A 13,439-nucleotide genomic window follows, 5' to 3' on the forward strand; every position below is an offset into this window, starting at 1 on the left:
GGTTAAATTTATGGTTAAAACCATCCAAAGTACTCCATTTCTTTTACCATTTCTTCCCGGACAACCTCATGAACTATTTTATTCCCAGTTCATAAGTTATCATCTTTTTCCATAAACATGAACTCTTCAGTTCACAACATTTATTATTTCTTAAGCATTTACTCATAGCTTTGGCACTGAGTATGAAATCCAGCCCCAAGTAAATTAATTGACATATGGTTTCAGATAATTTCTAGACCTCAGCAGAAAATGGATACAGTGACAATATGTAATCATGCAGGCAATGCATTCCAGATGGAAAGAAGTGTTTTGAAAATCTTAATTTCATTTAGATTGCATGTTTGGGGCTTGAGTTTTTTTTTGGAACTATAGGGTTTTTAAAGCTTTTTATACTAGATCCATCCCTATGTCAGATGGCATACTTCTTTATGTGTGCATATGAATACAGTGAGATAGAAATAGCTTCTCAAAAAGAAGAAATGATGAGGATCTTGGACCACACACAAAGGCTACTCATGAGTGAAAAATCTTACCAATGGTCATTCAGTTCTTAATACCATTTCTACTGAAAAGATCATTAAGATGATTTGAGTGAAAAAAAATCTCTGTTTAAATTGATTCTTTACAGAATAGTGTGCAACCTGCTTTGTTGCAACTGTTAAGGTTATGGTTGCACAACAGAGGACACTGCTGGTTAGTCTTGTCCTTGAATAGAAGACCTCTGAAGAGAAGGGGAGATTGCTTCTATCTTAAAAGAAGATATAAATTTTCTATTTTGTATTTCAATATCATAAATTGTATATATATAGAAACTAGCTTCGCAATTTCATAGCCCTATTAATATTTTGGTAGTTCTTAAAGATAGGGCCAAATTTGGAGCTCCTGACACTCGATAAAGTAAGAAGGTGTTTAATTTGTCTGAATTAGCTGGCTTTTGTTAACTTATTAATTTAAACCTTTTTCTTTTTTTTCCTTTTTTTTTTATTGTTTGGTTTTTGTTTTTAATTGTGGATATTCATAGGTATTTCTGACAGGAAAATAGTTCTTCTGAAGTCTCTACAGTCAAAGGACTCCTCTCAAAGTTGAAAGGAATCAGTAAACCACAGTATGAAAACATTTCAGATTAAAAACTCATTCCGCTATGGAATAGACATCAAGAAGAATAAATCCTATCTTAATGACTTCAGAAAAGTGAAAAATTACGTTAGGAAGTGATCCCTATACCAGCAGTGCTAGGAAACAGCATTCTAAGAAAACAGTTAAATATCCCAGATGCAAATCACCTTAAGTTTAAAAGCACCAGAAGTAGAGATCTTACTTACTCAAAAGCTGAAGAAAAAAAGCAACAAAAAAAAGCTAAACAAAAAACCCCCCCAAACAACAACAGAACAAAAATAAAACAAAAAACAAAGCAAACTCAAAACTCCAAACAAACAAACAAAACCAAACCCCAAACAAACAAATGAAAAAAACAAAACAGGAGGGTGTTCAGTGTCAAAAGAATGTGGCTGTGGTGAATGTCTGTCTTTAAACAAAAAAAACAAACAAAAACAAACCACCAAAAAACCAACAAGAATAAAAAACCCCAGCAAAACCAACAAAACAATAAAAAAACCAACCAACCCAAAAAATACACCAAAGAAAATATCCAAGTAAAAAGGAAAAAAATTGAACACAAAACATTTAGAAGACACTGTGGTTATAAATTACCACTGACCATAAATATAGAAAGCTGACTTGTAAGCATTTAATCTTTACAGCAATCAAAGTAAGCAATATAATGCATTAAATTTTAGACTGGAAATTAATATTGCCAAACTTAAGCCATCCATGTAGGTATCTGTCTCAAGTGTTCTAGGCTTTTTTCTGTAGTGTATAGTGACAAGTAATTCCAAAGGGCTATTCCCCCACTCTTAAAATGAGGAGGGACAGCTGTAGTTTGACAGTAAATCCAAGCATTTTAAGGTATATCCTGTTATATAAGAAATTGCTGTCACATGATATAAAATACTGCTGGAGCATCTATTTACAAAAAACCTCCCAACACTCAAAACATGTTTACAGGTTAGTTTTGCACTGGCTGCCTTATAATGCTCAAAAAATGCTCTATATTTTGTGCTGTTTAATTGGACAGAAATGTGACTACACTCCTAGACCTGAGCCGAATGTATTCTGTAATGATGAGGGACTCAGTAGTGCAGCTATTAGCACTGAAATAATGGCCTATGAAAGATGAATACAGATCCTTCATTTCTGAATAAAAGATAATTGGCACCTGAAATGATAAAGTTAGCAGAGAGGAAACTTCCCTGTAATACCAGATTCAAAGGCCCTTACAATCTGTGGAAAGAATCTCACCAATTTCTTCTCACATTACACACTTCACACATATCAAATGGATCAAAGAGATTATTTTAAACATATACAGAATTATTATCACTGAATGTTTTACACATTAGTGTTCTTACGAAACTATTTTCAGTTCTCTGTCTTATTTCTCAGCTGACTGACATGACACAATGTCAGCTAAAAAAAATGTTTCAATATGTCTAATATTTTGGCCTAACCCAGTTTAGGCATGTTTCATTATGTCTAATATTTCGGCATATCCCAGCAACTCATATCTCTGGCAAATACATCATTGTATCCTTCTCTTTCTCCTTCACTTTTCTTGATCGTCTAATTTTCTATTTTGTGCAGAATTTACTGATCAAAAGATTTTACTGCTGATTTCATTGGTGTTTTTCCAGTGTCTGTTGGGCTCCTCACGCTCTGTCTCTGACAGTTCAGAGAAAATATGCTGTAACAGGTACTTCCTGTTTGCATATTGCTTTGGCCTGTTATCAGCCTTTCACTCTTCTCTCAATTTAAGGATAGACCTCTGGCGCCTTTTCTCTATAGCTACATTATTCAATCTATACATGCCATTTAGACATGTTCCAAAATCCTCACATTGCAATCCCACTATTGAATCATCAGAGGTTCTTATTTTCCTTTTACACATATATACAAAGTTTTTAAAATATTCGGCTTTGTTACACATCTTTTGGTACTTTGTTTTTCAGGATTTGTAGACTCTGTTTTCTAGCATGTTACCTTACTCTCATCTCAAAGGAGAGTGCAGTTTAAATTAAGAGATTCTGTAGTGATCATTTGCAGATGTCCAACAAGAAAATGAAAGACATAAAAGATAACATTAGACCACGAGGCTGCTCTGCCAAGTGATGAGATGCAAAGTCATTTATTTCTTTGTTTACATTGGATGTATAAACCAAGCTGTACTTCCACTAGTCCTGGATACTTGATAGTGGTGGAAAGTATGGAAGCACAATCAGGCTGAGTTCCCTTATTTGATCTGAAATCTATCACTTTCCCTTCTTGCCCTCAGAGTAATGCACAATCGTATTAAATAAGAAAACTTGTCAACCATGAAACAGTCTCCAGTATTTCTTAGAAGTTCAGCATAAAATAGTTTCTTGCCCCTCTATTCCACTCTTGCCCCTCTACTACACTCTTGTGAGACCCCACCTAGAGTATTGCATCCAGCTCTGGGGTCCCCAGCACAGGAAGGGCATCGGCCTGTTGGGTCGAATCCAGAGAAGGGCCACCAAGATGATTAGAGGATTGGAACATCTCCCCTTTGAGAAAAGGCTGAGAAAATTGGGATTGTTCAGCCTGGAGAAGAGGAGGCTCCCAGAAGGCCTAGTTGTGGCCTTCCAGTACCTGAAGGAAGCCTACAGAAAATATGAAGAAATACTTTTGACAAGGGTATGTAATGACAAAACAAGGGGGAATGGTTTGAAACTGAAAAAGAGTAGGTTTACATTAGGTATTCGGAAGAAATTCTTTACTGTGAGGGTGGTGAGGCACTGGAACAGGTTGCCCAGAGAAGTTGTGGCTGCCCCATCCCTGGAGGTATTCAAGGCTAGTGTTCAAGGTGCTGACCTGGTCTAGTGGAAGCTGTCCCTGCCCATGGCAGGAGTGTTGGAACTAGATGATCTTTAATGTCCCTTTTAACCCAAACCATTCTAAAATTCTATGATTATTTTCTTACAGAGACTATGAATGTTTAAATCATCAAGATCGTTCTACTATTTCAGACAAAAGCAACAAAAATAACCTTTTGATTTTTTTTTCTCCCCGAAAAGGCACCCTAACAAAAAGAAAGAAACAAAACACACTAATTGATGCAATTGGCAAGAAAAATCTCATAGTGAAACCTTTTTCCTTCAGATGCTCTAAATTTTACAAAATTAATAACAACTTCTATGCCTTTTAAAGGATTGTTTTGGGCAGCCCTAGATAGACAGAATTCTAATATTACCAGCTGTAATTTATAAAAATAATAATAATTTTCTTTCTACTATTTATACAAAGTTTCAGCTTCTCTAGGCTTTCTCTTCCACTTTTTCCCCTTTAATTTGGTGAAGGATGCTATCTCTCCTCTGTGTTACCAGATACAAATAGTTTTTCTGCATGTATTGCATGGCTTATAAAATAGTCAAATATAAATTATACCATGCTATCAATGGTGAAAATTTTTGCTCTTTCAATAAATGACAGATGCAAATTGTGTAAGAACAATTGATAAAATGAAATATAAAACTGTAAGGAACTAATAAGGAGGTTAATCCATTTTTGAAACATTGTTGTTTAAGAAAAAGAAAATAATAGAGAAAAAATAATGCAATCAAAGTCTTAAAAAGATTTGAACATAAAATATCTGTTGTCATTGAATGACATTCCTCTGGAGGTAAAAGGGCCTATAATCCTGTTAAATACTCTTATCCAATTTCACAAAATGGCAAGAGGAAAGTAAAAGCAGATACCTCCCCTGTGTGAGCTTTCTGTTTGTTAATTACACTGTAGCTAAAGTACGAGGACACCATCTGTTTCAGTCAGACAACATTACACACTCAAAGGAAGTATATGAATACTTGAAACAAAGTTGCAAAGAATTACGTCTCTTTCCCCTATCTCCTCAGATATAATTTTTGCTCTTAGTGAAATAATATGTCCATACAGCAACAGTGTTATTCAGGTTGTGTAGCTATTTGCACATTATTTTTAAAACCTTAACTTAGGGAAAAAAAAAAAAGAACCTCTGTTATTCTAAGAATATACACCCAAACCTGTGTATTTTGAGAAGGATCACAGTGATTTTGAAAATCTGGTCTGAAGAGTAAGAGAAATGCTGAGGCAGTAAAACTTCATGGATCCTTTAAACTGTCATCATTAGATCTCAACAGACTGTAACAGCACGGAGAATTAAATAAAAAGCCTCTCTGTTCAGATGAAGTTCCAACCCTCTTTTAAGATAAATCACTGCAAATGCATCAGTAGCTGTTTTATAGCATTACTCCCATGTACCATCCATTTTTCGTTGTAAGTCCATTCTTATTCTTAATTCCACTTTTATTCTATATCAATTTATTTTTCCATTGAACCTTAATGACTGCCTGAATAAGTTCTGTGCATAATGGTGTTCCCACTCTATCTCTGGCCTCAACATTAAACAGGAGCATGTCTGAGAATGGAAAGCAGATATGTGAGACTCTCCCAAACAGGCTCTGGAAGGAGTAAGGTGGTAAAATGGTAATAATACCTTGGAACTAAGGGAGTAAAAGCTCTATTCATGGCTTCAAAAACCAGGTGATGGAGCAGTAGTACTCTTTCACTCTTTACTCTCATTTACATAATTCATTCTTTCTTCAAATTACTGTATGAACACACATGTATTTGTCATACACATAAAAAGAATAAGGATAGGGTAAAACAAAGGCTAATACAACTACCAAGCACAGAAAGCACAACGAGGTAAATAGTGTTAACATTAAGAGTCTCTGTGTCAACCCATGTTAGAAAAATTGCTACTGCTACACAAAATGATAATATTGGAATAGAGCTTGCTATTCTTGAAAAAATATATATAAATTTCACTGACCAGAGGAAAAAGAAGGTCAAAATGGACCTCGCTCAATGATTTCTTCTGTTTCAGCAATAAAATGTCTAAAGGGATTTAATAAGTTAAGTAACTGTTTAGATTTGTCATCCTGCTGCCTGTAAAAAGATGATATAGCACCAGAAGGCAAAAGGGAGAAGGGCGCTGCTGCTCCTGTAGTGCTCTTTCCTATTTCATCCTACACAAGCACAGCAGGAATGAAAACTCCCCACAGATGTCTCTGAAAGCAGAAACTCTTATTGATTAGAAAAGGATGGAGCTTTTAACATGCCTACATAACCTCCTTTGCGAAAAACACTAGTCATAATTATGAGCATTCTGGCACTGCCCCAGCTGCTCTTGAAACAAAGCCAAAACTAGCAAAGAACATGGTATTTTATTGGTTTAGGTTTTTTGTTTTTGTTTTTGGTTTTGTTTTTTTTTAAGATGAAAATATAGCTTTACAATAAATCTATAAATTTATGCCAATTCTTTCCCTAAAAAAGTCAGAAATGTTGTCACTGATTTCAAGTGTTTCCAGCACTACAATTATCTGTAAGTGAACTATCTTATAAAATAATTTTAAAATTAAATTAATCAACTTACTTGAAAACTGTATGGCGAATCCAGATTTACTGATATAAAAATCTGTGTCAAATTGGATAGTTACTATGTTGAGTGTACTGTGAATGCCTTCAGGAACAAGTGAGCCACTAATTTCTTTGAGTAACATCTCGTTCTCAGGTGGACCATCCCAAACTCGTAGGATGTCATGGGATGCTTCAGTATCAAAAGCAAGAAATTGGAGGCTGAAAGAACACCATGATTTCATTGTCAGCTTTCATATTACCCGACAATACAACTTTAACAACAAAACTAAACAAAGAAAAAAAGCAAATTAAATTTAATTTCTAAGGGTGATTTTCTATAATGCTTCACACATTTATCTTTGAATGCATGAAAAGCCAATACTAAAAAGCATTTGAAAGAAAAAAACTAACAATATTTGAATTTATCCACTATGAAATAACGTATTACTTTAGCCATTCATATAATCTATAAGTAATCTACACAGTCTTTTCAAAAGAGAGTTTCAGTTTTCCTAAGACAATATTATGTATCAAATTCCCATCAAAACAAATTAACTAGAACTGTAAAATCATGCAATTAGCAATGTAGTGTGAATAAATGTCCAACTAAAAAGAACTGCTAAAATGCAGGGTATTTTTTTTTAATGTAGTCTTTCACTAAAGAGTTCTGTTGCCTCCAGCATTTCACAAAATTATAAGCATTTTTTAAACTTGATCTTCTTTAGTAAATTTTTTTTGAAAGATAGACAGTTTCAACCCAAACCTAAAATGACAAAAACACTGGCCTTGAGTTGCACCTTAAATTTTAAGTCCAAAATCCCTTTTTTTCTGCACTCTAGAGCTAAGATTTGGTTATTATAGTCAAAAACATTTGTTATAATTGTAAGACTTGTTTTCAGTACCTGACAATATTTCCTGGGTCTACTTCAATCACCCACATGCAACGCAGGTTGTTGTCATAGGGAAAAGGATAGCCAGGAGATAGGATTCTTCCAGATGATTCTCCTTTAAAACGGCCTCCACATTCAGCTAACAAAAAAACCCATTATGTAATGGTATTCCAGCTAATCATGTGAGCAATCAATTTATACATCTACTCTCTTGTTGAACAGCACCATTAATGACTGCATGCCCTAATATTGTAAGAGAGCGTATAAGAACTGCATTACACCTTTTGCTTCTCGTACTCACTCATATTCCTCTAAAAGACTATGAAAAAGAAAGAAAGCTACTATAATATTTAAGACTTGTCTCTCTTCACTCTCCTATGGGAGTAATTGAGCCTGTAGGTACTTGCAAAACTTATAAAGTTATAATAGTAATATTGTAAAGAAACAGAAATTACAAACCCCACAAAACAACTCTATATCTCTTCATATATTAATGTATTTGGTTTTTATTTATTTTACAGTATTCTATGTAAATATATGAAAAGTTTTCTAGCTTAATGATATTTATATATTATTAACAAAAAAAATACTTATGAAACATACATGGTCCTGGCTTTCTGATTAAGCTGTTTTTTTATATTGATTATTTGCTGAGTATAACTAGATTTCATGCATTAGGATTTTCAGTATGCAAAAATGTTTAATATTTACTATCTTTTTTAAACCTAAAAAAGGCAACACCACTCACACAGACTTAGATGAGAACTATATGCAGAGAGAACTATAAATGCCTGTGTAAATAGATCAGAGATCTAACGATTCTTACAATTTTTTGTTTCTTGCATTCAAAAAATAGCCTAAATAAATAAAGAGATAATAATAAAAAAGAGTCTAATACCAATACATGATGGCAGAGGATAGTCCCATGCCCTTCTTTCCCCAGTCATACACTTTAGCAGGCTACTTCCGTGGAGTGTGTAACCTGGATTGCATCCATAAATTATAGTACTTCCAGCAAAATGGCCTTGGTCACTGATTTTATATCCAAACTGTGGCACACCAGGGTCCTCACAGTGTGAAAGCTCAAAACCTGTGGGAGAATAAATTTGTAGTTACAAAATCAAACAGATAAATACTTAATGAAATTCAGATTTTCTGTATTCCAGTGGAAATCAATAATTTCCAAACTCCTTGTAACAACATATTTAGGTTAAAACCACTTCTATAGTTTTGAGCAGTCTAAGTAGGATAACTGTCTATACACCTTTCTTACAACATGGAAGACAAAGTGTGTCAGAACTTCTCAGAACTTCATTTTTCCTGAGTTCAATTAAAGATTGAGAAGAAAATTCATTATCATTATTAATCAGTTCTAAAATGATATGATAAAGTGGCAGCTAAAGTGATTGTCCATTTAGTTGTGAATAGACATTTAAAGGCTTATAAATAAAATTGAACAGTAGATTTGTTTGCCATTATTTTGCAGAGTAACAACAGCAGCACAATAGCACCTGTGGCACCAAAGAAATACTGTTATATTCATCAATCCCTACCCTCATTTTGTGCTCAGTAGATTGTAAATTTAAGAACTGCATGCAGGAATCAATTATAATGATGATATAGAGAATTATTGATTTAAAAAAATGTTCTTTATTTTATTTTACGGAGAAAATGCTTCATGTTGGATGAGAATGTTTGCTTACATAAGGGCAAAAAAAAAGGTATGTCAAATTCTGTATCCTTACAGTTATTCCTTCAGCTCATTTAATGTGTGACTGAAAATGCCTCACCTATTGAAGAGCCTTCACAACCTTTGAGCTGAACTCTTCACATTCCTAAATTATTGTTTCCTAGTACAGAGTGTGCTGCAGAAGCTCTGAAAGAGGCTAAAGTGAGTTCCAGATGAAGAACCATTTTTGATAATGTTCATCAGTTAGAATTTCCTGTCTTCTAAGAAAATTGCTGATCACACTGTGTGAAAAGAAGTTAAAATCTGCCTTGATCCCTGAGATTTCCTCATCTCTGGACAACTTGCTTATAGACAGAATCAAAGTAAACTTTTTAATAACTGATCACGTTCCTCTTGAAGGGGAACATGTAACTGCATTTCCTAACTGTGGGTACTGGAAGCACGTTTCCTGCCCTAAGTGTGTATGATCAGGAGCACCGTGACCAGTGCAGGCAAAGGGGGCATGAGGCCTCAGCCAGGGCATGGCAGGGCAGTTTGTGCAGGAGGACACACAGGGAGAACACTTCTTTGAAAGGGTGAACATTCCACTGGCTCAGTAGAGAGACTTGAAGCCCACATAACCCAGCAAACTGGCACCACTCTGTGACCATCTGCACAAGCCAAAAGCACTCATCCTACCTGACCCTCAAGGTAGAATGGTGGGCACTCATCTGAGAGCAGAGGCTGCAGCTCTGAATGGAGGGTTTGCACCATCCACCCTGGTTGATGCATCCACCCAGACAGAGCTCAGACTGAACTATTCCTTGTATCTAATCTAACTCTACCCTCTTTCAGTTTAATACCATTACCCTTTGTCCTATTACCACATGCTCTTGTAAAAAATCCCTCTCCAGCTTTCTTGTAAACTCCCTTTAGATACTGGAAGGTGCTATAAGATCTATCCAGAACCTTCTCTTTTCCAGGCTGAACAACCCAGCCTGTCTACATAGGAGAGGTGCTCCAGCCCTCTGATCATCTTCATGGCCCTCATCTGGACTTGATCTCTTCCAATTCTACCAATACCAACAAAAAAAAGATTCAGCACTCTTCAGGCCAATAACTATTCAGGCTAGGAAAGTGTATTCTATAAGAATGTCTGCTTCAAAAGACAGAAAGTGTTAATGATAAGGTTCAAGTGCTGGGCTTGAATATACCTATATAAATAAGAAAAATCGAATACCTTGACACTTATATGGTAACACAGCACCAAAAGGCCTATCTTTAATCAAAGGGTACAGTCCTATGCTATCACATGCTACTACAGGGTATAATTATGCAACTTTCACCTTGAAAATAATTACATACTCTCCAGTATCTTGACACATTTTCCTTTCATTTTGCAAGACTTATGTTGTTTTTTATTAGAATTAGTTTTAAAAACATGATGTAGAGTTTTTGAAACAAAAGAACAGTTTTACAAGTGAAAAATTAATTATTTAAGCACAGGGAAAAAAAGGATGTTGATAGCTGCAGAGTTACCTTATAATACTGTCCTGCTTGATAAAAATTCAGTTTATATAATAATTCAGTGATGATGAAATAGTTAGACACTAAAAAAAGTCATATACAATACATGTCAATAGTCACGTACAACAATCGCATACATTTTCGGAAGCTGACACTTGATAAAATAGATGTGTATAGCTGCTTCTATACACCCTCTAAGCCAGAGACCTGAAAAGGCTTTCCCTCTCCTCATCTTTAGAGTTTAATTTTGTCAGTCCACATATAGGTAAGAAGGTTTTATTAGGAACCTTTCTTTATTATTTTGGTTCCAAATTGGATGATTCTAAACGACAGTGCAAGCTCAGAAACAAATGCAAAGTATCAAACATTAGTCTTAAGAGGGAGAATGTCCTTTAGTTATGAATTATCTTCACAAAACAAAGTGTTTTGGTTACAGTTTAAAAATACTCACATGCTTCAATATTTTTATGTGCTAACACAATTAACTGAAACTTACCCTATTTCTCTTAAGCTTTCCAACACTGAAAATGACTTCAAAAAAGCAACCCTCTAGAAAAAGTACACTGATTTAAGTATCAGACTATGCAAATGATTGTCAAAGCAAGGTTTCAGTATGCTACATGTTTTGGGTCTTTTGAGGTATGATTATGAAAGTGTATTATGTTGATGAGTGATCTGCTCTTAATTTTTTCACTATTTGTCATTTAACTGCATTTTCATCTTATGATTTTCATTCCTTTAAAAGCATAAGTCTATTACTACTGTTTTCTCGAATACTTACTGGTATACACAAGCTGAAAACCTTCATCGGTGCCCTCTGTGTCTGAGTTAAATTCCAACCACAAATGATTTGAAGTACTACTTAGTGTCAGGCCTCTTAATGATGCCCCAGTATATGCTCCCAGCAGGTGAGCAGTGTTGTCTTTACCATCATAGATCTGTAAAAAAATGTGAATTTTACAGTTATGAAGAAAAAAAAGCTCCATTTTATTTACAAAACAATTCTGTACATCTCCATTTAGAGGGAGGATAACTCTGCCAAGGGAGATCTATTGCCAGTCAACCCAAAGTACTATGTGGATATATTATTTGACTCTCTTAAGTTGACTTAATTCTGGTGATTTTTCAATTGCAGAGTTTAAAATATGTCAATTCCTTTTTTGCATAACAGTAGAAGTGGGCAGAGGTGCCATATCATCTCAGTCTGTTTCAATTTGTGTTTTCTCTTTCACTGTCAGTAAGGTAATGTTGATCACAGCCTATCAACAAACACCTGTTTTGTGTAGCTGTATCTGCCTCAAGTCACTGAGATGGCATAACAGAAAAGCTCACATATCTCCAGTTTTGGCTTATCTAAACCTTCGGTGGCTCTCTTCGATGTGAAGAGAGGTTCAAATATAACTATAAAGTAAAAGGAGAGTAGGAAATAAATTTAGCAACTGCTTCTGTAAGTTGAAAGAGTAATGTAATCTATATGTAAATTGGAATACAGCACTTTTATTGTTTATTTTTCTTCGAGTATTGTTCTTTTGCACATTTGAACCAGAAACTTTCATCAGATACTAAATATATAGAACAATCTTTTTAATAATTCTCAGCAAATTTCCCTACAAATTTGATTGCTTTAAAGCATCACAGGTTGTTGGATTCCTGTAACTCCTGTAAAAACCTATAACTTCACAATAATCACTAACCCATTCATTATGTCCCGTAGGATTTATTTAGTGACTTCTAAAACAACTAAAACTTTGATAAATGGGGTTTACAAAAAATTTCACTTACAAATCAGTAAATCGACCTCCAAATAATTTTCACATTGCAATATAGGAAAATTGTAAAACTGGTAAAAAATATGAAATTGTCTGCAGTTCTAATTGTATTAATAAGAAATTTAATTAAAGCTTGCATTTGTAAACAGGAATCTTCATCAGAACTAAATCAAATACACCAGCAATAGTAGTAAGGCAACAAAGTGAATGTGAAGTATTACAATGCCTGTTCCCTATCTGTGAGAATGACTCACACACATAAATCCTATTTTCCAGAAATCCTCATGTCTTTAGTAATAACAAAGACTTTACATTTAATCATATGCTGAAATAAAACAAATAAGTGATTTCTAGCTATCTGCAGTGAGTAAATAATTGTACAGCAGTTTAAGATCCATAACAAAATTACTTGGTATCATTCCTTGTTTTTTATTGACACAAGCAAATAAATTCCAGACAAAGTTCAATTTAAATGCCAGTGTCCTTAAATGGAATAAATGTAAGAAATTACAGAAAAGAAAAAAAGGTGCAATTAATGCTTATCAAATAAAAAGTAATTTCAAAATACGTACAGCAGTATTAAAATAGTTTTCTTATGTTTTTGAAAAATTTCTGTAAAACTATACTGAGATCAGTAATCAACCCAGAAAAATAAAAAAAACAACTACAAAACAAGCAAAAAAACCTCCAAAACAAAACAACGAAAAAAAACACCCCTCCCCCCCCGTGAAAATTAATCTGAAATGTACTTAGTTTTGTTTTAGTAACTGAAAGAAAAATGCCCATTTAAGGAGAATTACAGCTATCCAAAAGAGATAATTACATCATGACAGACTTAGAGAAAATCCAGCTTGAATTTGATGCTCTTTCTCCTAATTTCTCCAAGGTACGTATAACTAATAATACCCAAGGATTCAGGATTTATTTTATTTTTAAACACTCTATAAGAGTAATCCATTTCATGCTATGTGTGTATCACTAATAATTAACCAAAGGAAGCTGTTAATAAGTTATACCAACTATTCTCAATGCCTCACCAGAACTTCCAACAAG

The 13,439-nt window shown here is 34.3% G+C and overlaps 1 protein-coding gene across 4 annotated transcripts in view; it reads right to left on the minus strand.

The window, feature by feature from the left end:
- CSMD3 (CUB and Sushi multiple domains 3) overlaps positions 1–13,439 on the minus strand; it is a 618,429-nt gene that overhangs the window by 189,953 nt on the left and 415,037 nt on the right. For all 4 annotated transcript variants that reach the window (XM_017806514.1, XM_017806517.1, XM_017806516.1 and 1 more), the window contains 4 exons: positions 11,399–11,555; positions 8,320–8,511; positions 7,434–7,560; positions 6,548–6,750 (listed from right to left, as the gene is read on the minus strand). In XM_017806514.1, the coding sequence (XP_017662003.1) occupies positions 6,548–6,750; positions 7,434–7,560; positions 8,320–8,511; positions 11,399–11,555 (679 nt within the window). The remainder of the gene's footprint in view (positions 1–6,547; positions 6,751–7,433; positions 7,561–8,319; positions 8,512–11,398; positions 11,556–13,439) is intronic.

Source organism: Lepidothrix coronata, unplaced genomic scaffold, assembly GCF_001604755.1.
Source record: "Lepidothrix coronata isolate B3197 unplaced genomic scaffold, Lepidothrix_coronata-1.0 Scaffold15, whole genome shotgun sequence".
In the NCBI taxonomy this organism is placed as follows: Eukaryota; Metazoa; Chordata; class Aves; order Passeriformes; family Pipridae; genus Lepidothrix; species Lepidothrix coronata.